The 27,307-nt window shown below is 43.4% G+C and overlaps 1 protein-coding gene across 1 annotated transcript in view; it reads left to right on the forward strand.

Annotated features, from left to right (window-relative positions):
- The window catches only part of LOC143785773 (putative methyltransferase DDB_G0268948), a 40,719-nt gene extending 18,841 nt beyond the window's left edge, over positions 1–21,878 (forward strand). The window contains exons 2-6 of the mRNA XM_077274895.1: positions 9,108–9,271; positions 9,360–9,573; positions 12,000–12,100; positions 16,584–16,721; positions 19,275–21,878. Of these exons, the coding sequence (XP_077131010.1) occupies positions 9,108–9,271; positions 9,360–9,573; positions 12,000–12,100; positions 16,584–16,721; positions 19,275–19,362 (705 nt within the window). The 3' untranslated portion in view covers positions 19,363–21,878. The remainder of the gene's footprint in view (positions 1–9,107; positions 9,272–9,359; positions 9,574–11,999; positions 12,101–16,583; positions 16,722–19,274) is intronic.
- Positions 21,879–27,307: the final 5,429 nt, after the last annotated feature.

The raw sequence follows: 27,307 nt of genomic DNA on the forward strand, positions 1-27,307 counted from the left end.
ATTGCAGCCATGGCAATCCCAGCACCAAAACATCATGTAGATTATACAGCACCAGAAAGCGAATAACCTCCTGGTGATCCGGATTAACACGCATAGTCACTTGTGTCCAGTATTGTGGTTTATTACTAGCCAATGGGGTGGAGTCAATCCCTTTCAGAGGTATCGGAGCCTCCAATGGCTCCAAATCATACCCACAGCGTTTGGCAAAGGACCAATCCATAAGACTCAAAGCAGCGCCAGAGTCGACATAGGCGTCCACGGTAATAGATGACAAAGAACAAATCAGGGTCACAGATAGAATAAACTTAGACTGTAAAGTGCTAATTGAAACAGACTTGTCAGGCTTCTTAGTACGCTTAAAGCATGCTGATATAACATGAGTTGAATCACCACAATAGAAGCACAACCCATTTTTTCGTCTAAAATTCTGCCGCTCGCTTCTGGACAGAATTCTATCACATTGCATATTTTCTGGCGTTTTCTCAGTAGACACCGCCAAATGGTGCACAGGTTTGCGCTCCCGCAGACGCCTATCGATCTGAATAGCCATCGTCATGGACTCATTCAGACTCGCAGGCACAGGGAACCCCACCATAACATCCTTAATGGCATCAGAGAGACCTTCTCTGAAAATCGCCGCCAGGGCGCACTCATTCCACTGAGTAAGCACAGACCATTTGCGGAATTTTTGGCAGTATATTTCAGCTTCATCTTGCCCCTGAGACAAGGACATCAAGGCCTTTTCCGCCTGAAGCTCTAAATGAGGTTCCTCATAAAGCAACCCCAAGGCCAGAAAAAACGCATCCACATTGAGCAACGCAGGATCCCCTGGTGCCAATGCAAAAGCCCAGTCTTGAGGGTCGCCCCGGAGCAAGGAAATTACAATCCTGACCTGCTGTGCAGGGTCTCCGGCAGAGCGAGACTTCAGGGACAAAAACAATTTGCAATTATTTTTAAAATTTTGAAAGTGAGATCTATTCCCCGGGAAGAATTCAGGCAAAGGAATTCTAGGCTCAGACATAGGTGCATGAACAACAAAATCTTGCAAATTTTGTACCTTTGTGGCGAGATTATTCAAACCTGTAGCTACACTCTGAAGATCCATTTGAAACAGGTGAACACAGAGCCATTCAAGGATTAGAAGGAGAGGAAGAGAGGAAGGCTGCAGTATAGGCAGACTAGCAAGTGATTCAATTAAGAGCACACTCAGAACTAGAGGGAAAAAAAAAAAAAAAAAAAAAAAAAAATTGTAGCAGACTTCTTTTTTCTCTCCTTTCTCAGCCAGTAATTTAACCCTTTTTTTGGGCCGGTCAAACTGTCATGATTCTCAATGGCGAGAGAACATAGCCCAGCATATATGAGAACTAGCTCTTGGAAGATGGAAACTATACTGACCATGAACTAAACCTGCCGCACAACTAGAAGTGGCCGGGTAGCATGCCTACGTTTTTTTATCCATAGATGCCCAGCGCCAGCCGGAGAACTACCTAATCCTAGCAGAGGAAAAGACAGTCCTGGCTCACCTCTAGAGAAATTTTCCCAAAAGGCAGACAGAGGCCCCCACATATATTGGCGGTGATTTAAGATGAAATGACAAACGTAGTATGAAAATAGGTTTAGCAAAATCGAGGTCAGCTTACTAGATAGCATGAAGACAGAAAGGGCACTTTCATGGTCAGCAGAAAACCCTATCAAAACACCATCCAGAAATTACTTTAAGACTCTAGCATTAACTCATAACACCAGAGTGGCAATTTCCGCTCACAAGAGCTTTACAGACACAGTAACGAAACAGCAGCTGTGAACAGGAACAAAATGCAAAAACACACAAGGACAAAAGTCCAACTTAGCTGGGAGTTGTCTAGTAGCAGGAACATGCACAGAAAGGCTACTGATTACATTGTTGACCGGCATGAAACTGACAGAGGAGCAAGGTTATATAGCGACTCCCACATCCTGATAGGAGCAGGTGAACAGAGGGGATGATGCACACAAGTTAAATTCCACAAGTGGCCACCGGGGGAGCCCAGAATCCAATTTCACAACACCTGGCATACTGTTGTGATCCTAATGGCAGAGGATCTCAGGGTCTTCAGCAAAGTCTGCAAACATAAAAACTAGCTCTTAGGGAGGTGGTAACTGAGCTGACCACATACCTGATCCTAGCCCACAACTAATAGCAGCCGGGGAACGTACCTACGTTGGTTCTAGACGTCTCGCGCCAGCCGGAGATCTAACTAACCCTTTCAGAGAAAATACAGACCTCACTTGCCTCCAGAGAAAGGTACCCCAAAGTAGATACAGGCCCCCAACAAATAATAACGGTGAGGTAAGAGGAAAGGACAAACGTAAGTATGAACTAGATTCAGCAAAGAGAGGCCCACTAAATAATAGCAGAAATATAGAAAGCGGACTTATGTGGTCAGCGAAAAACCCTACAAAAATATCCACACTGAATATCCAAGAACCCCCGTACCGACTAACGGTATGGGGGGAGAATATCAGCCCCCTAAGGGCTTCCAGCAAAATCAGGAATCACATTATGAACAAGCTGGACAAAAAACAGAATAATACAAATAAACAAAAAACAAGAAAGCAGGACTTAGCTTATGTTGCAAAAATCAGGACCAGTAGACAAGAGCAACCAGACAAGGACTGATTACATGGATGCCAGGCAATGGACTAAGACTCCAGGAAGTTTAAATAGAAACACCCAGAGTCTTAACGAACCAGGTGACTACCAACCTGGGGAAAGAGTATCCAAGAGCCATACCGTGAGTGACCACAAGAGGGAGCCCAAAAGTATAGTTCATAACAGGGTACATTGTGACGTTCCTTTGATGTCAATTTCCTCTTCCCCCTCTTCTGAAGTCCCTGAGTTTTTGTCGGATTTCCAGGATGTATTTGATGAGCCCAAGTCCAGTTCCCTTACTCCACATAGGGACTGTGATTGTGCTATTAACTTGATTCCTGGCTGTAAGTTCCCTAAGGGCCGACCTTTCAGTCTGTCTGTGCCAGAGCATGCCACCATGCGAAGTTATGTCAAGGAGTCTTTGGAGAAGGGGCATATTCGGCCCTCTTCGTCACCATTGGGAGCGGGATTCTTTTTTGTTGCCAAGAAGGATGGCTCCTTGAGACCCTGTATTGATTATCGCCTTCTTACTAAGATCACGGTCAAATTCCAATACCCTTTTCCTTTGCTTTCTGATTTGTTTGCTCGGATTAAGGGGGCTAGTTGGTTTACTAAGATTGACCTTCGAGGGGCATATAATCTTGTTCGTATTAAACAGGGTGACGAATAGAAAACTGCATTTAATACGCCCGAAGGCCATTTTGAATACCTTGTGATGCCTTTCGGGCTTTCTAATTCTCCTTCTGTATTTCAGTGCTTCATGCATGATATTTTCCGCAATTATCTTGATAAATTCATGATTGTGTATTTGGATGATATTTTGATTTTTTCCGATGATTGGGAGTCTCATGTGAAGCAGGTCAGGATGGTATTCCAGATCCTTCGTGATAATGCTTTATTTGTGAAGGGGTCTAAGTGCCTATTTGGAGTTCAGAAGGTCTCTTTTTTGGGTTTTATTTTTTCTCCCTCGTCTATAGAAATGGATCCTGTTAAGGTCCAAGCCATTCATGACTGGATTCAACCCACATCGGTGAAGAGCCTTCAGAAATTTTTGGGCTTTGCTAATTTTTATCGCCGTTTCATTGCCAACTTTTCCAGTGTGGTTAAGCCCCTCACCGATTTGACGAAGAAAGGCGCTGATGTGATGAATTGGTCCTCTGCGGCTGTTGAGGCCTTTCAGGAGCTTAAACGCCGATTTACTTCTGCCCCTGTGTTGCGTCAGCCGGATGTTTCTCTTCCTTTTCAGGTTGAGGTTGACGCTTCTGAGATTGGGGCAGGGGCCGTTTTGTCTCAGAGGAATTCTGATGGTTCTTTGATGAAACCGTGTGCTTTTTTTTCCAGAAAGTTTTCGCCTGCGGAGCGCAATTATGACGTTGGCAATCGGGAGTTGTTGGCTATGAAGTGGGCATTTGAGGAGTGGCAACATTGGCTTGAGGGAGCCAAGCACCGCGTTGTGGTCTTGACCGATCATAAGAATCTGATTTACCTCGAGTCGGCCAAGCGGCTGAACCCTAGACAGGCTCGATGGTCCCTGTTTTTCTCCCGTTTTGATTTTGTGGTCTCGTATCTTCCGGGATCTAAGAATGTTAAGGCTGATGCCCTCTCTAGGAGTTTTTTGCCTGATTCTCCTGGAGTCCTTGAGCCGGTTGGCATTCTTAAAGAAGGGGTGATTCTTTCTGCCATCTCCCCTGATTTGCGGCGGGTGCTTCAGGAATTTCAGGCTGATAAACCTGACCGCTGTCCAGTGGGGAAGCTGTTTGTTCCTGATAGATGGACTAGTAGGGTAATTTCTGAGGTTCCTTGTTCAGTGTTGGCTGGTCATCCTGGGATTTTCGGTACCAGAGATTTGGTTGCTAGGTCCTTTTGGTGGCCTTCCTTGTCGCGGGATGTGCGTTCTTTTGTGCAGTCCTGTGGGACTTGTGCCTGGGCCAAGCCTTGCTGTTCCCGCGCTAGTGGGTTGCTTTTGCCTTTGCCGGTCCCTGAGAGGCCCTGGACGCATATTTCCATGGATTTTATTTCGGATCTTCCTGTTTCCCAGAAGATGTCTGTTATCTGGGTGGTTTGTGACCGGTTCTCTAAAATGGTCCATTTGGTACCTTTGCCTAAATTGCCTTCCTCCTCTGATTTGGTTCCATTGTTTTTTCAGCATGTGGTTCGTTTGCATGGCATTCCGGAGAATATTTTGTCTGACAGAGGTTCCCAGTTTGTTTCTAGGTTTTGGCGGGCCGTTTGTGCTAGGATGGGCTTTGATTTGTCTTTTTCTTTGGCGTTCCATCCTCAAATGGCGAACTAATCAGACCTTGGAAACCTATTTGAGATGCTTTGTGTCTGCTGATCAGGATGATTGGGTGGCTTTCTTGCCATTGGCCGAGTTTGCCCTTAATAATCGGGCTAGTTCGGCTACTTTGGTTTCGCCTTTCTTTTGTAATTTTGGTTTTCATCCTCGTTTTTCTTCGGGGCAGGTTGAGCATTCTGATTGTCCTGGTGTGGATTCTGTGGTGGACAGGTTACAGCAGATTTGGACTCATGTGGTAGACAATTTGACATTGTCTCAGGAAAAGGCTCAACGTTTTGCTAACCGCCTTCGGTGTGTTGGTCCTCGGCTTCGGGTGGGGTATTTAGTCTGGTTATCTTCTCGTCATGTTCCTATGAAGGTTTCTTCCCCTAAGTTCAAACCTCGGTTTATTGGTCCTTATAAGATTTCTGAGATTATCAATCCGGTATCTTTTCGTTTGGCCCTTCCAGCCTCTTTTGCCATCCATAATGTTTTCCATAGATCTTTGTTGTGGAGATATGTGGTGCCCGTTGTTCCCTCTGTTGATCCTCCTGCCCCGGTGTTGGTTGAAGGGGAGTTGGAATATGTGGTGGAGAAAATTTTGGATTCTCGTTTTTCGAGGCGGAGGCTTCAGTATCTTGTCAAGTGGATTGGTTATGGCCAGGAGGATAATTCTTGGGTTGTTGTCTCCGATGTCCATGCCGCCGATTTGGTTCATGCCTTTCACTTGGCTTGTCCTGATCGGCCTGGGGGCTCTGGTGAGGGTTCGGTGACCCCTCCTCAAGGGGGGGGTACTGTTGTGAATTCCACTCTTGGGCTCCCTCCGGTGGTTGTAAGTGGCACTTTTGTGGGTTGTGCTCTTGGGCTCCCTCCGGTGGATTTAAGTGGAACTGCTGCTCCTTGGATTTAGCAGTCAGCAGCTGCTTCCACTGATCGTCTATTCTGGCTCGGCTATTTATCCTGGCTCTATCCTTCAGCCAGTGCCAGTTGTCAATGGTTCCGGCTTGGATTCACATCTCTCTTGGATTTCCCTGATATTCTGACCAGTTCAGCAAAGATAAGTCCTTGCTTTGTTCTTTTGCTTTCCACTTTTTGTGGACTTAATCTTTCAGCACATTCTATGTTTTTTCTAGTCCAGCTTGTCAGTATGGATTTATTCAGTTAAGCTGGAAGCTCTGGGAAGCAGATTTACCCTCCGCACCTTTAGTCAGGTGTGGAGATTTTTGTAAACTCTGTGGTGGATTTTTCTAGTTTTTAATACTGATCGCACAGTATTCTGTCCTGTTCTATCTGTCTAGCTAGATTGGCCTCCTTTGCTACATCCTAGTTTCATTCTGTGCATGTAATTTCCCTCTCCACTCACAGTCAATATTTGTGGGGGGCTGTCTGTCCTTTGGGAATTTTCTCTGAGGCAAGATAGCTTTCTTGTTTCTATCTTTAGGGGTAGTTAGTTCTCCGGCTGTGACGAGGTGTCTAGGGAGTGACAGGAACATCCCACGGCTACTTCTAGTGTTGTGTTAAGCTCAGGAACTGCGGTCAGTACAGGTACCACCTCCTCCAGAGCACATCCCATGTTGCTTCTAAACCACCAGTTCATAACACTTGACACAAGGAATGTGACATTTGTAACCTATGTCCTGCATTGACTCCACCAGTAGTCCACTCCTTGTGAATCCCCCCAAATTTTTGAATGGCCTTTTCTTAACAATCCTTTCAAGGCTGCGGTTATCCCAGTTGCTTGTGCACCTTTTTCTACCACACTTTTTCCTTCCACTCAACTTTATATTAATATGCTTTGATACAGCACTCTGTAAACAGCCAGCTTCTTTATCAATGACCTTTTGTGGCTTACCGTCCTTGTGGAGTGTGTCAATGACTGCCTTCTAGACATCTGTCAAGTCAGCAGTCTTCCACATGGTTGTAGAGCCTACTGAAACAAACTAAGGGACCTTTTTAAATGCTTGGGAAGCCTTTGCAAATGTTTTTTGTTAATTATTCTATTATTAGTAATTTACTAAGATAATGACTTTTGGGTTTTCATCGGCTATAAGCTATAATGATCAACATAAACAGATGTAAATACTTGAAATAGATCACTCGGTTTGTAATGACTATATAATATATGAGTTTCACTTTTTGTATTGAAGAACTGAAATAGATTACCTTTTGATGATATTCTAACTTTTTGAGAAGCACCTGTAGTTCTGATGCTGTATTTATGTACTCTCAATGGCTCTGATGTTCTCTTTATGTACTGATGTACACATGATATGCGAACGAGGTCCTGGGAAAGATAAGATGAGGGGAAAGAGAGGGAGAGCGATATCTAAGCATAGTAGATGATCGAATCTTACTTGGTGAGAAAAGTACATCTTGAATCTTGCTCACCTTGTATGGTTGTGCAAGGAGGCACAACACTGGGAAAAGGTTGCAAACAAGGGTGATCCTTCCACTGGTATGCTGCATGCCTGTAATAACATGGAGATGATTTTCCTCTCCCAGATAAAAAATTCCTCCACGTGGATATTGTGAATAAGCATGTTTCAGGGCGCTTCCTTAAGAGGATCCTTAACCCAATTTGGAATAAGATGGTTAAACAGCTAAAGAAAAAAGTATCTCTGATGTTTAATCAGATGATATTTTATTTGCTACATATAGCAAATACAGCATTTTATAAAAGACAATAAAAACCTCATCAGGTGGATATAAATATGAAAAAAAAAAATCACAAAAATATAAAAGTTTAATCACCTTTATTTTCCCCATTAAAAATGAACAAAGATTTTTTTGTAAAAAAAATGCATATTTGATATTGCTATGTTCATGAAAGCCCAGTCTATCAAAATGTAAAGTAAATTAATCTGATCAGTAGATTGTGTAATTGTGAAACCTCAGAATTGAAGTTTTTCGGCCACTGCAACAACACAAAAAATGTTATAAGAGGCATTGAAAACATTGTATTTACCCCCAAATATATCAATAAAATTATATCAATAAAACATTAGCTCAGGGTGCAAAAAAACAAGCTCTCACACAGCTCCATGTACCAAAAATTGAAAAAGTTCACGGTAAATGACGTCATAAGCAAAATTCTCTATTTTTAAAAGTTTTGGATTTTTTTTCACCACTGAAAAGCTATGTATGTTTGGTATCTCTATAATTGTGCTGACCTGGAGAATCAAATTGCCATGTCATTTTTTGCGTAAAATAAACACTATAAACAAAAAACAATTCCATATTTCACTTTTTTTTTACCACATTGGATTTCTTTCCCCACTTTCCAGGAAAACCCATGATAAAATGGATGGTGTCATTCAAAAGAAGAGCTCATTCTACAAAAAACAAGCCCTCACTTGTTTATGTGAACAAAAAAATTAAAAAGTTATGAGTCTTGAAAGAAGGAGAGGAAAAAATGAAAGAGCAAAAACAAAAAATTGCCCCATCCTTAAGAGGTTAATAATACGTGTAAACAAAAAAATCTGTAGTAATGTTCTTTAGTATACTTAAGTGAATGTAAAGTTCATGTAAATTGTTACAATCACCACAAGACTGTTAGGCTACTTTCACACTAGCGTTAACTGCAATACGTCGCAAATGCGTCGTTTTGCCGAAAAAACGCATCCTGCAAAAGTTCTTGCAGGATGCGTTTTATGAGCATTGACTAACATTAGCGACACATTTGCGACGCATTGCCACACGACGGAACCGTCGTGCGACGGTTGTGCCGTGTTGTGGCGGACCGTCGGGACCAAAAAACGTTACATGTAACGTTTTTTGCTCCCGACGGTCCGCTTTTTCCGACCGCGCATGCGCGGCCGGAACTCCGCCCCCACCTCCCCGCACTTCCCCACACCTCACAATGGGGCAGCGGATGCGCTGGAAAAATGCATCCTCTGCCCCCTTTGTGCGGCGGAGACAGCACTAGCGTCGGGGACCTCGGCCCGACGTACTGCGACGGGCCGAGCCCGACGCTAGTGTGAAAGAAGCCTTATAGATGACTAGCATGTACAGTGGGGAAAAAAGTATTTAGTCAGCCACCAATTGTGCAAGTTCTCCCACTTAAAAAGATGAGAGGCCTGAAATTGACATCATAGGTAGACCACTTTTTTCCCCACTGTACGTCATTTTGTTTAGTACACATAATGTACAGTATATGGAATTAATTTTAACTTTACTAAATGTACTTTATCCTTTATAAAGACAAATGGGCGGCCCCTTGAAATGGCGCTGGATGTTGGCTGTGGGACTGGACGTTACACTTTATCTCTAGCTCCTCACTTCAGGAAGGTCCTAGGACTAGACATCAGTGAATCCCAACTAAATGTTGCAAAAGAAATGACCTTGGCAAAAAATGTGTCGTACATGTGAGTACTAAACGGGATTTCCTAATTTTGTTGATATGGGATCATTAGATTTATAAGAGACATTGGTAATCGTCTGTTCTGTCTGTAGGGTGGCTCCGGCTGAGAAGTTACCTGTGAAAGATGCTTCGGTGGACCTGGTACATGCTGGTGTAGCTGCTCATTGGTTCACAATAGACAAGTTTCTCGATGAGACCATGCGAGTATTGAAGCCGGGAGGATGCTTGGCTGCCCATTCTTATGAACCAGTCCCTGAGTTTGAATATAACAATTTGTCACACGACGTGAATGCAGTGATGGCAGAGGTAACTTATTGATTTAAATTGGACATAATGTATGTAGAATCCATGCTCCTTCCATTTTGTACATTAGAGTATACTACTGCTGTGTATCATTCACTGCTGTTTGTTATGATTTATTACTGGTATCCAATAGTCTCTTTTGTTTTCAACAGACCTAATTTTCTCCCATACTGCATTGCCTGTAAGCCTACATACTCAGCTAATTTCTATAAAGGGATTCTGGCAGATGATACACTCTGCTCGATCTAGGGGCAGCATGTGTATGTACAGCACTGGTTGAATGAACATAATCAGGTATGTTTGATTCTGAAAGCTGTAGGGTTTCTGAGAATAATATACTATAGAGGCCAACAGGTCCCAATTGGCTACTCTGGCAGGTCACTGGCTATCTGTGTGAATTGGCAGAGACCTGTCAATCCAGGGTAGAGGGAGGGGAGAAGCCGCCACAGATCCTTCAGTACGACTAGCCTTTAACAGCTTTTAAACTATGTTTTTCTCTGAAACATCACATCATTTCAAACTCAAACATACCTGGCTAAGCTCATACAGCCAGGGACTGATACATGCTACCTGTGGATCAGCTGTCAGGCTTACATTAAAGGTAATCAGTATTTTCCACACATTGTCTCAATCACATAGCACTTAGCCAACCAACGTGCTCTACACTGATGAAGAGCAAGCACCTCGAAACAGACTGCCTGTAGATCAATTTCTGGCTGGGCATTTATCCCAAGTCATGTTGCTAAAATTGGTTTAAGGGTCAGACAGTCACTTATTGGGTAGTCACCTCTCTTAGGTGGTACTTTCAATATCCAATAGTCTCTTTGATTCTGCACGAGAGCTTCTTTGCAACGGTTTCCCCATAGAGCTTTTAGTTTAAGACTCCATACTCCAGAGAACCAGTACTTCCCACAATTATCTATATAAAATACTGCTTAAAGAAGCACTCTTATCAGAATTGCTATCCTCTTAATATATTGTAGCCATCATATTATATAGCACTGTGTACTTACAATTCCCATTTTGCCTTTCTACCCAGCTAATCCTTCTGTGTTCTATTAGGTCTATGACAACACGTGATTATAAGCAGACTAGCTCAATCCTTGTCATGTCGGACGCTGTTCAGACCAGGTCGTTCGACAGACAGCGCTAATTCCGCTTTTGACCACTATTTGCTCATTGGCGTCGGCTAGATTTTATCTAGCTGTTCCGGGGTTAATTTACCTGATCCTCGGATTGGAAGCTGGGACATGCCCATTGCCTTTAAATAGTTCTCCTGATCATTGGGCGTCGCCAATTATAGCTTCTGTCTTGTGCGTTGTTATCTCGGTCTGGAGTGGAGAGCTGGTTGTTGGAGATTCGTTGCTGGTGGTGTATTTTCCTTAGTCTTATTTACTCCTTCCTATATTTGCATTTATTTTGCCCTGCAAATTTATAGTGTATTCCTGAGTGACTGCCGCGTGGTGTATATTTTCTTTTATCCTTGTCCGTGCTAACTGTGGGTATTGGTGTATTACCTCTTCACTGGGTGGTGGGCAGAGGTTTCAGCCTAGGGTTGAAACAGGAGACAGGGTGAGGTTCGAGGCCTGGACATGCACACCATCAGTGTAAACTCCAGGTAGAGGGTCAGTCAGGATTTCCCTAGTCTGAGGGAAATTGCAGGGGCCTGGGTTATTAGCTCTCGCTCACCTAGTCTCCCCGTGACAATCCTACTAAGCTCTATGTAGAAACAGGAGGTCAATTTTGCCTGCATAAGTCATCACTGCAAAAGTCTCTGACAGGAGGGAGGAGCTTGGTCAGGAGTTAAAGAGGGGAATGATAAATGCAAGGACAAGAGACTTCCTTTTTTTACATAAAGCAGAGAAAAGAGAGGAATTTACTGGGAAGAAAGACAAAAATGAGCAGTTGTAACTACACATTGCTATATAATATGATGAATGCAATATATAAAGAGGATAACAACTTTGATAGGTGGAGTGCTTCTTTAACCATCTGTGATGTTGAGATAGGTCTTTCTTCTAGCAGCTAATTGGACAATAGTTTGCTCATATTTGAATTCATCAATGTTAACTTGGAGTTTCTTGGACCAACCTGAAGAAATTGTGCTGGGATCCATTCTATCTACATAGAACACATGAGCTTACAATGTAAATTACATTTTTTACTACCATAACATAGGCTAAACCTTTTATCAGTAAGATCTAATAGGTCATTTGAGAATTATCTAATAAGAAATAAATTCAAATGGAATGTGATTTTATCCATCCATCCATTGTTTTGTATTGTATATTTAAGGATCTGCATTCTGCAATATTTGGGGTTGATTATTTTATCAAAACTGAGGCAGATTTAAAGATTGTGGCCAGTACAATCATATTGAAAATCTCCACTATTTTTTTCTATTAATAGTTTTTGATTTTTTTTTGCAGGTGTGGGATACATTGTTCCAGTATGTTGATAAATCGACAAAGGACATGTTTTGTCGGTACCAACATTTGTATGAGGCTATTCCACTAAACGACAAGGAACAGTAAGTTTTTACTTGTTGGTTGTCCACTTTTCTATTCATGGACAAAGGTTTGTGAAAGACCACTTTTTTTAACCCCTTTCTGACCTCGGACGGGATAGTACGTCCGAGGTCAGAAGCCCCGCTTTGATGCGGGCTCCGGCGGTGAGCCCGCATCAAAGCCGGGACATGTCAGCTGTTTTGAACAGCTGACATGTGCCTGTAATAGGCGCGGGCAGAATCACGATCTGCCCGCGCCTATTAACTAGTTACCGTATATACTCGAGTATAAGCCGAGATTTTCAGCCCAAATTTTTGGGCTGAAAGTGCCCCCTCGGCTTATACTCGAGTCACGGTCTGTGGCAGGGTCGGCGGGTGAGGGGGAGAGGGCGCTGAGGCATACTTACCTAGTCCCGGCGATCCTGTCACTCCCCCTGCCCGTCCCACGGTCTCCGGGTGCAGCAGCCTCTTCCCCTGAGCGGTCACGTGGGACCGCTCATTAGAGAAATGAATAGGCTGCTCCACCTCCCATAGGGGCGGAGCCGCCTATTCATTTCTCTAATGAAGCGGTGCCGGTGACCGCTGACAGAGGAAGAGGCTGCGGCACCGAACACAGGCAGGGGGAAGGAGCGGGACGCCGGGAGCAGGTAAGTATGTCATATTCACCTGTCCTCGTTCCACACGCTGGGCGCTGTCTCCATCTTCCCGGCGTCTCTCCTCACTGACTGCAGGCAGAGGGCGCGATGACGCATATAGTGTGCGCGCCGCCCTCTGCCTGATCAGTCAGTGCAGGGAGACGCCGGGAAGATGGCGCCGAGAAGCTGCAAGCAAGACAGGTGAGTATGTGTTTTATTATTTTTATTGCAGCAGCAGCAGCACAGCTATGGGGCAATAATGGACGGTGCAGAGCACTATATGGCAGAGCTATGGGGCAATGGTGCAGAGCACTGTATGGCACAGCTATGGGGCAGTAATGGTGCAGAGCACTATATGGCACAGCTATGGGGCAGTAATGGTGCAGAGCACTGTATGGCACAGCTATGGGGCAGTAATGGTGCAGAGCACTATATGGCACAGCTATGGGGCAGTAATGGTGCAGAGCACTGTATGGCACAGCTATGGGGCAGTAATGGTGCAGAGCACTGTATGGCACAGCTATGGGGCAGTAATGGTGCAGAGCACTATATGGCACAGCTATGGGGCAGTAATGGTGCAGAGCACTGTATGGCACAGCTATGGGGCAATAATGGTGCAGAGCACTATATGGCACAGCTATGGGGCAGTAATGGTGCAGAGCACTGTATGGCACAGCTATGGGGCAATAATGGTGCAGAGCACTATATGGCACAGCTATGGGGCAGTAATGGTGCAGAGCACTATATGGCACAGCTATGGGGCAGTAATGGTGCAGAGCACTATATGGCACAGCTATGGGGCAGTAATGGTGCAGAGCACTATATGGCACAGCTATGGGGCAGTAATGGTGCAGAGCACTATATGGCACAGCTATGGGGCAGTAATGGTGCAGAGCACTGTATGGCACAGCTATGGGGCAGTAATGGTGCAGAGCACTGTATGGCACAGCTATGGGGCAGTAATGGTGCAGAGCACTATATGGCACAGCTATGGGGCAGTAATGGTGCAGAGCACTGTATGGCACAGCTATGGGGCAATAATGGTGCAGAGCACTATATGGCACAGCTATGGGGCAGTAATGGTGCAGAGCACTGTATGGCACAGCTATGGGGCAATAATGGTGCAGAGCACTATATGGCACAGCTATGGGGCAGTAATGGTGCAGAGCACTATATGGCACAGCTATGGGGCAGTAATGGTGCAGAGCACTGTATGGCACAGCTATGGGGCAATAATGGTGCAGAGCACTATATGGCACAGCTATGGGGCAGTAATGGTGCAGAGCACTGTATGGCACAGCTATGGGGCAATAATGGTGCAGAGCACTATATGGCACAGCTATGGGGCAGTAATGGTGCAGAGCACTGTATGGCACAGCTATGGGGCAATAATGGTGCAGAGCACTATATGGCACAGCTATGGGGCAATAATGGTGCAGAGCACTATATGGCACAGCTATGGGGCCATAATGAACAGTATGGAGCATCTATTTTTATTTTTGAAATTCACCGGTAGCTGTTGCATTTTCCACCCTAGGCTTATACTCGAGTCAATAAGTTTTCCCAGTTTTTTGTGGCAAAATTAGGGGGGTCGGCTTATACTCGGGTCGGCTTATACTCGAGTATATACGGTAAATGCCGCTGTCAAACGCAGACAGCGGCATTTAACTACCGCTTCCGGCCGGGCGGCCGGAAATGATCGCATCGCCGACCCCAGTCACATGATCCGAGGTCGGCGATGCTTCAGTATGGTAACCATAGAGGTCCTTGAAACCTCTATGGTTACTGATGCAGGCTTGCTGTGAGCGCCACCCTGTGGTCGGCGCTCACAGCACACCTGCATTTCTGCTACATAGCAGCGAACATCAGATCGCTGCTATGTAGCAGAGCCGATCGAGTGGTGCCAGCTTCTAGCCTCCTATGGAGGCTATAGAAGCATGGCAAAAGTTTAAAAAAAAGTAAAAAAAAATGTGAAAAAAATAAAAAAAATATAAAAGTTCAAATCACCCCCCTTTCGCCCCAATCAAAATAAATCAATAAAAAAAAAAATCAAACCTACACATATTTGGTATCGCCGCGTTCAGAATCGCCCAATATATCAATAAAAAAAAGCATTAACCTGATCGCTAAACGACGTAGTGAGAAAAAAATTCGAAACGCCAGAATTACGTTTTTTGGTCGCCACTACATTGCATTAAAATGCAATAATGGGCGATCAAAAGAACGTATTTGCACCAAAATGCTATCATTAAAAATGCCAGCTTGGCACACAAAAAATAAGCCCTCAAGTGACCCCAGATCATGAAAAATGGAGACGCTACGAGTATCGGAAAATGGCGCAATTTTTATTTATTTTTTTTTTAGCAAAGTTTGGAATTTTTTTTCACCACTTAGATAAAAAAATAACCTAGTCATGTTAGGTGTCTATGAACTCGTACTGACCTGTAGAATCATAATGGCAGGTCAGTTTTAGCATTTAGTGAACCTAGCAAAAAAGCCAAACAAAAAACAAGTGTGGGACTGCACTTTTTTTGCAATTTCACTGCACTTGGAATTTTTTGCCTGTTTTCTAGTACACGACATGGTAAAACCAATGATGTTGTTCAAAAGTACAACTCGTCCCGCAAAAAATAAGCCCTCACATGGCCAAATTGATGGAAAAATAAAAAAGTTATGGCTCTGGGAAGGAGGGGAGCGAAAAACGAACACGGAAAAACGGAAAATCCCAAGGTCATGAAGGGGTTAAAGATCTTCCACAATGTTGATCTCCTTAGAATTATATATTTTTTTAGGTGTTAGATTTATTTTAAAATTGTCTCAAATCATATAGTTTATTCAATTAGCAAATGAAAATCTTAATTCAACTTTCAACTATTGAATAGAATACATTGTAGTAGTGGTTATGATACGTTGCGCTCACAAAGCAAGGTGCAATGACCAGGGAAAACAGAGCACCACACTGTTTACTTTCCACAATAATCAGGGCCATTGTGTTGGTCAGGCATTGTTCAATTTCACTCAGGTCAGGTCAGAGTTGGTTAGGCACTGATTACTTTTACTCATTGGTCGGCCATTGAATTTCTCAGGCAATTGTTTACTCTTGCACATATCAGTAGTTTAATGAAACCATAATAATCTTCCATTGTCAGGTGAGGAGCCCCAGACATTTTGGTATAAACTTGAGAAAAATCACAAAAATAAATGTGTTTCATATCCTGCAGTACCTGCCTTTTCCACTAAAAATGTGACTTTTTTTCAGTTTTTTTGCTGCTTTGTTGCGCTTACTCATTGCCTTCTATGCTTGAAAATTCAAGGCAAAAATGCTGCAAAGCGCTGAAAGAAATGGCATGCTGCAGTTTAAAAAAACACAGCAGTTTTCCAATTGTCAGGAAAAAAACCAATGTGCATGCATGAGATTTCTGAAATCTCAGTTTTTGCTGGTATTGTAAAAAGCAGCTTTAAATTTGCAGCAAAAATGCAACGTGCGAACATATCCTCAGAGGTCCATCCTAGTTTTATCCATTTTAATTGATACATTGACAAGAGTCAATTCATAAAAAAATTTAGTCTACTTGCACAGTGAAAAAAAGGATGAGAAAAGATAAAAGAATGGATGCAACTGGGATGACACCTGAGAAAAAAAAGTTTCTCTTGGATGGTAACACTCACATGAATGTGTGAATGTATCCTGAAGCAGGGAGCTGAGAACATTTGAAGACATCCCTTGGTGTTAAACGCTGGATAGAGTGGTTTGTTACAAAAACAAGTTTTATTCTTAGTATAGTAATTATTTTATAATGTTGATTAAAATATTACTTTTGTTGCAGTACGCTATATAAAGTATCTCACAAACATATAGTCTTCTCTTCTAGTATTACAGATATACCTGCCAAAATTCAGCTGTCTATTCCAGAAATAATTGGATTCATCCAGGCCATTTATTTGTGTGAGCAGTTGAAAGAAAAAGATATGAGAAGAGCAGAAAAAATTCTAATACAAACTGAAAAAAGGTGTGTCATGGCATTTTCATGGTTATCTGTACTATTTATGCCATTTTGTGGATTTCTAGTTTTTATCTGGGAAGATTGCCATAGGGTAAAATAAATTATTAACTGTCGTGAAGAGGAAACTCATGCAAAATCATACAAATGTTCAATATAATAACACAATCATTTTCTGGGTCTATAAATACTAAAGGGTTTATAGACTATTTGTCAGTGAGCTTAATGTAACCCTGGTGCTTAAACAATAAATTTAACATAAAAAATCTCACTTATTGGGCAAACACTGCACCCCCATTGTTTTGCACCTGTTCTGGGTACGGGCTTTGCTCCCCTGCCACCCATTCCTGGTCTTCCAAGACCTCTGCTATGTATCTGCCTGCAGCCTCCAGGTTGTCTCCTGTCCACCATAGACTTCCAGGGCCTCTGCTATCTATTCCCCGTCTTCCTCGACCTCTGATACATGACTGCTTGTGGCTTCCTGGATTCTTGCTGTCCATTTACAGATTCCAGGATCTCTGCTACATGTTCCCGGTCTTCCTCGACCTCTGCTACCTGTTCCCAGTCTTCCAGAATCTCTGCTACCTGTTCTCAGTCTTTCAGGACCTCTGCTACAGTACGTGTCCATCTGCAGTTTCCAGGATGTCTGTCTGCCCGTGTCTTCCTGAACCTCTGCTACCCATTCCTGGCCTTCCAAACCTCTGCTAGATGTCTGCCTGCAACTTCCAGGACATCTTCTGTTTGCCTGCAAATTCCAGGGCCCCTGCTACCTGTTTTTTGTTTTACAGGACCTCTGCTACGTGTTTGCTTTCAACTTCTAGGATATCACCTGTCCATCGGAGTCTTTCAGGATCTCTGCTACCTGTTGCTGGTCTTCCAAGACCTGTGCTATGTTTCTGCCTGCAGCTTCCACAACGTCTTCTGTCTATTTGTAGCTTCCAAGACCTCAGCTACCTGCTCCTGGTCTTCCAGGACTTCTTCTACCTGTCTGTGGTCTCCAGGACTTCTGCCTCCTGTTTTGGGATTCCTGTCAGCGTGCAGTCTTGCATTTCTCTGCTCCCTGTTTCCTACATGTCTCAACTGCCTGCTGCCCAATGCCCATGGTCTGTGTGCCTACCAAGGCCTTGGTCTTTAAGGACCCATCTCATCTAATGAGCCTAATAACCATGATTAGCCTCTCAACTGGAGAATATACAAGCTGTCCGAGATAGAAGAAATCCTGTTGTACAAAATGTCAAGACTGTAGCCAATCAGTGGCCAATAATTGTCTGTGGCCATTATGTCACGCCCTGCCACTGAAAGCAGAAGCCATGATCAAAACAAAGGAGTGGCACTGGTGTGGTAAATGTGTCTGATTTATTTTTTTTATCTTTTAAGCACCATGGGTTTATTGTTCCCTTGTTAAAAAGTAGTAAACAATCCCTTTAAATATATCACGTGGACAATACAGATAAGTAAAAAAGAATATACTTTTCTACGTTCATACACTGACTTGATAATAGAGGTTGTACTTTTGAGAGAAGGTCAAATTTAATCTTAGCAGACTTGTATTTTGCTGTGACAGACTTTTACAGATTCATGTACTTTCTTTCAGTGCCATGAAGTGCTAAAGTAGTAGTTAGTTTTCTAATATACTTGCTTTACCGTTCCATAACTACACTATCTGTCTATTTTTTTACTTCCTGTCTGTTGATGATTAGTTTGAGAGCCCTCCTTGGATACTTGGATACTCAAAATAACCGTCATCAAAGCAAATGACAGAGACTGCGGTCACTGTCACGGCTTCTGCCCTCTTCCTGAAACAAAGCATCGTCAGTGATGCTCATTTCACAGGCGGGGCTTGTCCCTGCTTTGTGCCTGCTTTGTGCAATGTGCACAGTGACTGTGCCTGCTTTCTTGTCAGCTCAGATTTGCAGTAATGAGCCCGCAACACAGCAGTGCTGTAATACGCAGGAGATCAACATTGCCAGCTGATGTCCATGTTCTCTACCGCTGTATTGCCGGCTTATTACTGTAGATCTGAGCCAACCAGAAAGCGGGCACTGTCACTCTGCATATCACACAATACACAGCGCAGGAACAGAGTAGGGACTAGCCCTGCCCCTAAAACGAGCAACAATTATTACGCTTTGCTTCAGGGAGAAGGCAGAGGTTGTGACAGTGACTGCAGCATCTGCCCCCTGCTCCGATGATACTTATTTTGAGCATACCAGGATACACTGGGGGCTCTCAAATGAATCATAATCAGACAGGAAGTAAAAAATAGATTAACAGTTAAGTTGTTTTTAGGGAATGGTAGTGAAAGAAAAAAGCTTAGCATATGGCATCAATTAGATAGGGATTTAGATAAATTTTACTTTCGCCTTTGGGCCACCCAATTAAGGTGCACTTCAGTGGTACTCAACGAGTATTTTACATTCCAAATAAATAATAATAAAAAATAATTATTTTTGGAATGGAACACTTAGAATATATCACAATATAAAATTTAATAAGCAAACATAACAGTCTTCTAAAACATTTACACATTTCTATAATGCAGAATATATCTTTTTGTTACAGATTCCGAGAGATACTTGGAGAAAAAGCCAATTCTGACTGTCTGAACATGTATATGAAGTACTACTGTGTCCTTGCTTGCAAACATTAAGGAGGAGACCTGCTAAATCCAAATATTCAGAGTAGCGTTTTGTGTAATCATACTAAACCTTTCTGGACATGGTCAATTTCCATTTTTTATTTTTGTTTTTCTCTCCCCCTTCTTCCAAAAGCCATAACTTTTTTAAATTTTACTGTCCACATAGACATATGAGGGGTTGTTTTTTTGTGGTGCAGGTTGAACTTTTGAATTACTCCATTCATTATTCTACAAGCCTACAACCTGCATTAACCACCGATTGATCGAACCACTGCACGACCAGTTCTACCCTCACCTACTGTATCCTCACCCATTCCTTGTAGATTGTGAGTCCTTGTGGGCAGGGTCCTCTCTCCTCCTGTACCAGTCGTGACTTGTATTGTTTAAGATTACTGTACTTGTTTTTTATTATGTATACCCCTCCCCACATGTAAAGCGCAATGGAATAAATGGCGCTATAATAATAAATAGTAATAATAATAATAGTGTACCGGAAAACAAGAAAAAAAATTCAAGTGCAGCAAAATTATGAAAAAGACCCGCAATTCCGACACTGTTTGGGGAATTGTATTTTTAGTAGACACTGTGTAGTAAAAATGACCTGGCAATATGATTCTCCTCATCAGTACAATTATGCCCATAACAAAGTTTTCCAATTTTTTTTAACAATTTATTGGCGGAAAAAAATGTGAAATTTGTGAAGAAAACATTAACTGTGTTGCTATTTTCCAAAACCTGTAGAATTTTAATTTAATGGATATGTGTGATGGCAAGGGCAATACTACATTTTGTGGTATTCCAAGTACCCTGTCTACTGCTGCTGAGTGAAACAGTTTGTCACAACTCCGTTGTCAGTGTCTAGGGACGAAGGGCTCCTTCCATGTCCTTATCGCTAGGGGCACCCTTGCTTGCCCTGTTTCCTGAGTTACTTCTGATGGCAAGACATCGGTGCTACGTACGATCTCTAAGCTCCTAAATCTGCCCACAGTCTGTACCCTACCCCCACCCAGGGTAGAAGGGAGTAATAATGTACCTGCAATACACTGACCATACTAGCAAGGTAATACTAACAGGGATAATGAAAAATACCAAACATACAAATATACTCACAAAAACAACACGTAAAAAGCTGGGAGTGGAGGATGGGATTAAACAAAAGAAGGAGAAAGGGAATTATCACACACTCAAAACCTAGCAACAGTCACAGATAAATCCACCAAATGCCTTCTCTAATAACAACCACCAACAACCTCCAGGCATGCAACAAAAGCTACTCTGACAATTAGTGCTAGCCAGAACCCAGTTTATATAGTGAAGCCAGGAGGCCAAATTAGCTACTCCAAATGGTTTGTGATAAAACTGTGTTTCAGTGAGAAATCAGAAGGCCAGATTTCCACTTAAAAATAGTTAGGCCTAATATTGGGAAATTGGGATGCAACCACAAGACCCAATTGGCTAATCCAAATTGTTTGTGATAAAACTGTCTTTCAGTGACAAACCAGAAGACCAGATTTCCACTTAAAAATCATTGGGCCTAATATTGGGGTGCAGCCAGGAAGCCCAATTAGCTAAACCAAATATTTTGTAATAAAACTATGCTTCAGTGAGAAATCAGAAGGCCAGATTTCCACTTAAAAATTGTTAGGTACAACAATGTTGTTCAGGCACACTATCTAAGAAAATAAATAGTGATTGTTCATTTAGTGACATATGACTGATAGCTGTGGGCCTAAGGTTGTGAAGCAGCAGTTATAAATATTTTGAAAGCTAAATACAACATGATTGGGAAAAATCGAGGTAGTGGTGGAAGGGGAAATAGACTTGGTGTTTGACATGTACATGGGTTAGCTGCTAATGTTAATGATAGCTCGACTGAACAAACACCGTCTCATCCTATTCAAAGACCACTGACAAGATCTTTTACTGGACGGATTAATCCATTCCCTATCTTTGATAGCTGCACAGTGGTACGCATTGTAGATAAGGGCCAGAAAAAGCATGTACTTCATTGGATGACAAGCACTGCATCAAGTGGCCTCTATTATTCTTCCTCTTCCTCCACCTTAATATCACACACAGTACAATCCTCAGAGGTGGCACCTCAATCACCCATTTTCCCGCCACGGCATACATTTCCAAACGCCCAACTGACTGTGGAGCTCCACAGATCAGATGGGCCATTCTGCAGAGCTGCTCACACATTCTATTCCATGGGCATCAGAGATCTGCTCTGAAGATTCACAGAATCCAAAAGAGGAAAGTATCTGCACCGATGCCCAACATTTTTTCATGTTGGATCCAGGGCCGGACGAAGTAGGGTCTGAGCAGAACCTAGACTTTCATCACTGTGGTGTCAGGGCAGGAAGAGGAGGAGGGTGACTCTCAGGGTGATGAATGTGAGAACAGAGAGGATGACCCAGAAATTAACATAAAATAGAATGCTTTCATCATTATTTATATGCAGTCATTATTTATACATAATGTATATTAGCCAACTATGCACTTATTAAACTGCGTGTTGAATCAAAGAGTGTTGTTCCTTTTTTTTATAAAAAGTTATAACTTTATTGACACAGACAACACACACATTTAATTAAAATAATGCCTCTAAGCCGTAGAAAAATTGTAATAGGTAAGCGTAGAGAAAGTTTACAATAATAGCAGGTAAGCACGAAATAACATTACAAAACAGCTTGATTTGTTAGTATTAATGATAGAGCATGCTGAGATAATATCTCAATTCAATTAAAGCATACTAAGAAAATATCTCAATTAGATTAGAGCATGCTGAGAAAATATCTCAATTCAGGTAATCATTAGATAAGGTAAGCACTAAATAACATTACAAAATAGCTCGACTTGTTCGTATTGATGATAGAGCATGCTGAGATAATATCTCAATTCAATTAAAGCATGCTGAGGAGATATCTCAATTAAATTAGAGCATGCTGAGAAAATATCTCAATTAAGGTAAGCACTAAATAAGATAAGCACTAAATAACATAATATCTCAATTCAATTAAAGCATGCTGAGAAAATATCTCAATTAAATTAGAGCATGCTGAGAAAATCTCTTAATTAAGGTAAGCACTGAATGAGATAAACACTAAATAACATTACAAAACAGCTTAATTTGTTAGTATTGATGATAGAGCATGCTGAGATAATATCTCAATTCAATTAAAGCATGCTAAGAAAATATCTCAATTAAGATTCCCTGTCTGGAAACATTGCACCATTTTTGTAAAAAGCATGCTAAGAAAATATCTCAAACATTTTTAAAGCGATTGTGTTTTGTTATTGGTAGTGTTGAGCATTCCGATACCGCAAGTATCGGGTATCGGCCGATATTTGCTGTATCGGAATTCCGATACCGAGATCCGATACTTTTGTGGTATCGGGTATCGGTATCGAAACAACATTAATGTGTAAAAGAAAGAATTAAAATAAAAAATATTGCTATACTCACCTCTCCGACGCAGCCTGGACCTCACCGAGGGAACCGGCAGCGTTGTTTGCTTAAAATGCGCGCTTTTCCTTCCTTCCGTGACGTCACGGCTTCTGATTGGTCGCGTGCCGCCCATGTGGCCGCGACGCGACCAATCACAGCAAGCCGTGACGTAATTTCAGGTCCTTCTAGGCATTCAGTATTTTAAAATTACGTCCCGGCTTTGTGATTGGTCGCGTCGCGGTCACCATGTGACCGCGACGCGACCAATCACAAGCCAGAACGTAATTTTAAAATCCTGAAGGACCTGAAATTACGTCACGGCTTGCTGTGAGTGGTTGCGTCGCGGCCACATGGGCGACGCGACCAATCACAAGCCGTGACGTCACGGGAGGCTGGACACGCGCGCATTTTAAAATGCGCGCGTCTCCTGCCTCCCGTGACGTCACGGCTTGTGATTGGTCGCGTCGCCCATGTGACCGCGACGCGACCAATCACAAAGCCGGAACGTAATTTTAAAATACTGAATGCCTAGAAGGACCTGAAATTACGTCACGGCTTGCTGTGATTGGTCGCGTCGCGGCCACATGGGCGGCACGCGACCAATCAGAAGCCGTGACGTCACGGAAGGAAGGAAAAGCGCGCATTTTAAGCAAACAACGCTGCCGGTTCCCTCGGTGAGGTGAGTATAGCAATATTTTTTATTTTAATTCTTTATTTTACACATTAATATGGTTCCCAGGGCCTGAAGGAGAGTTTCCTCTCCTTCAGACCCTGGGAACCATCAGGATACCGTCCGATACTTGAGTCCCATTGACTTGTATTGGTATCGGGTATCGGTATCGGATTAGATCCGATACTTTGCCGGTATCGGCCGATACTTTCCGATACCGATACTTTCAAGTATCGGACGGTATCGCTCAACACTAGTGTTGAGCATTCCGATGCTGCAAGTATCGGGTATCGGCCGATACTTGCTGTATCGGAATTCCGATACCGGGATTCCGATACTCTTGTGGTATCGGGTATCGGGTATCGGAACAACATTAATGTTAAAATGTGTAAAATAGAGAATTAAAATAAAAAATATCGCTATACTCACCTGTCCGACGCAGCCGGGACCTCAGCGCAGGAACCGGCAGCGTTGTTTGTTTAAAATTCCCGCTTTTACATGGTTACGCGAAGTCCCGGCTTGTGATTGGTCAGGGCGGCCATGTTGCCGGGCCGCGGACCAATCACAGCAAGCCGTGACGAAAATACGTCACGGCTTGCTGTGATTGGTCCGCGTCCCGGCAACATGGCCGCCATTAACCAATCACAAGCCGTGACGTCACGGGAGGCTGGAAACGCGCTCATTTTAAAAAGGGCGCGTGTCCAGCCTCCCGTGACGTCACGGCTTGTGATTGGTTGCGTCGCGGTCAACCAATCACAAGCCGGGAGGCTGGACACGCGCCCATTTCAAAATGAGCGCGTCCAGCCTCCCGGCTTGTGATTGGTTGATCGCGGCGCAACCAATCACAAGCCGTGACGTCACGGGAGGCTGGACACGCGCCCATTTCAAAATGAGCGCGTCCAGCCTCCCGGCTTGTGATTGGTTGATCGCGGCGCAACCAATCACAAGCCGTGACGTCACGGGAGGCTGGACACGCGCCCATTTTAAAATGAGCGCGTGTCCAGCCTCCCGTGACGTCCCGGCTTGTGATTGGTCAGGGCGGCCATATTGCCGGGACGCGGACCAATCACAGCAAGCCGTGACGTAATTTCGTCACGGCTTGCTGTGATTGGTCCGCGTCCCGGCAACATGGCCGACCTGACCAATCACAAGCCGGGAATTCACGTAACCAAGTAATAGCGCGATTTTTAAACAAACAACGCTGCCGGTTCCCTCGCTGAAGTCCCGGCTGCGTCGGACAGGTGAGTATAGCAATATTTTTTATTTTAATTCTTTCTTTTACACATTTATATGGTTCCCAGGGCCTGAAGGAGAGTTTCCTCTCCTTCAGACCCTGGGAACCATCAGGGATACCGTCCGATACTTGAGTCCCATTGACTTGTATTGGTATCGGGTATCGGTATCGGATTGGATCCGATATTTTGCCGGTATCGGCCGATACTTTCCGATACCGATACTTTCAAGTATCGGACGGTATCGCTCAACACTACTCAACACTAGTTATCGGTTGTCAAAAGAGCATGCTGAGAAAATTCTCAATTGTGCTGAGGGCAACTTTGCTGATACCATGGACATAATTTATAAAGAGTGCAGAAAGCTGCATATCAAAACACAGTATATTAATGCAAAGAGTGTTAAGCGCTCAGTCAAAAGATCAATACCTTCATTTCATAATATGCGCTACATAAATTTTAATGTGCTGACCCCATAAATCAAAACATAAATAAAGCTATTATACTGGCTCAAATGACCTATCAAAAACTGGACAATAAGATCTCCACAAGAATTTATGCCGACTCAATTACCCTATCAAAAATGAGCAATAAAGCCGCAGCTATACTTAATGCTACTCACAGCCATGCAAGGATTATATCCATTTCATTGCCCAGTCAGAGTGAATACTATGACCGCACTTAACCTATATTTAGTGCAGATAGAAACCATGGATTCCAAGAGCCCTATATACCAGCTTTAACCAGATCAATGCGCTCCAAGAGCTACTGCTAACCTGGATCCACTAATATCAAAATACATCGACTAGGGTTGAGCGAAACGGGTCGGCCATTTTCAGAAGTCGCCGACTTTTGGCAAAGTCGGGTTTCATGAAACCCGACCCGACCCCTGTGTGGAGTCGGCCATGAGGTCGGCGATCTTCTGAATCTGGTATCGGAATTCCAATACCGAGTTCCGATATGTTTGCGATATCGGGAATCGGTATCGGAATCCATATTTAAGTGTTAAAGAATCAAAATAAAAAATATTGATATACTCACCCTCGGACGCGCCCTGGTACTAACCGGCAGGCTTCCTTCCTAAGAATGAGCGCGTGAATGACCTGCGGTGACGTTGCGGCTTGTGATTGGTCACGAGCGGTCACATGGACAAGCCGCGACGTCATCTAAGGTCCTTCACGCGCTCATTCTTAGGAAGGAAGGCTGCCGGAAAGAAGCAGGGCGTGTCCGAGGGTGAGTATATACCTAATAGGAATATACTCACCCTCGTACGTGCCCTGCTTCTTTCTGGCAGCCTTCCTTCCTAAGAATGAGCACGTGAAGGACCTTAGATGACGTCGCGGCTTGTCCATGTGACCGCTCGCGACCAATCACAAGCTGCGACGTCACCGCAGGTCATTCACGCGCTCATTCTTAGGAAGGAAGCCTGCCGGTTAGTACCAGGGCGCGTATGAGGGTGAGTATATCAATATTTTTTATTTTGATTCTTTATTTTACACATTAATATGGATCCCAGGGCCTTAAGGAGAGTTTCCTCTCCTTCAGACCCTGGAAACCATAGTATCCCATTGCACTGCATTGGGTTTCGTGTTTCGGCCGACCCCGACCCCGACTTTTTTATAGGATCGGCCGATTTCACTTGACCCCACTTTTGAGAAAGTCGGGTTTCGTGAAACCCGACCCGATCCTATAAAAATAAAAGTCGCTCAACCCTAACATCGACTGTAAAAACTGAAAATGTACGTATTACCTAAATAGGTGGTGCTCCCTGCTTACAGCCACACATGGCACGCTAGTCCTGACTTATTTTTCAGCCTTCAGTTTTGTATTTTCCCAAGGGTAACTAGAGAAGTTCGACCCCAAAAGTTGTTATTCTATTTGTCCTGAGTACGCTGATACCCCATATGTGGGGGTAAATCACTGTTTGGGTGCATGGCAGAGCTCGGAAGGGAAGGAGCGCCATTTGGAATGCAGACTTAGATGGATTGGTCTGCAGGCGTCACGTTGCATTTGCAGAGCCCCTGATGGGCCTAAACAGTAGAAACCCTCCAGAAGTAACACCGTTTTGGAAACTAGACCCCCCATGGAACTTATCTAGGTGTGTTGTGAGAACTTTGAACCCCCAAGTGTTTCACTACAGTTTATAACGCAGAGCCGTGAAAATAAAAAATCATTTTTTTTCCACAAAAATTAATTTTTAGTCCCCAGTTTTGTATTTTTCCAAGGGTAACAGGAGAAATTGGACCCTAAAGCTGTTGTTCAATTTGTCCTGAGTACACTGATACCCCATGTGTGGAGGGGAACCTGTTGTGAATTCCGTTCTCGGGCTCCCTCCTGTGGTCATGAGTGGTACTTTGTGAGTTCTGTTCATGGGCTCCCTCTGGTGGCTTTTAGTGTTACGGCTGGTCTGTAGCTGGACTCCAGCTGCCTCATTTCCTGCTAGGCTTGCTGCCTATTTAACTCCATCTGGACCTTTACTTGTTGCTTGCTGTCGTTGTATTTAGTACTGGTTCAGATCTCTCTGGGACTTCCCTTGTGACCTGTCTCCTCGTGGAGAAGCTAAGTTCATGATAGTCCATTTTGCTCCTTGCGATTTGAAAATGT

The sequence above is a fragment of the Ranitomeya variabilis genome, chromosome 7, assembly GCF_051348905.1.
Source record: "Ranitomeya variabilis isolate aRanVar5 chromosome 7, aRanVar5.hap1, whole genome shotgun sequence".
In the NCBI taxonomy this organism is placed as follows: domain Eukaryota; kingdom Metazoa; phylum Chordata; class Amphibia; order Anura; family Dendrobatidae; genus Ranitomeya; species Ranitomeya variabilis.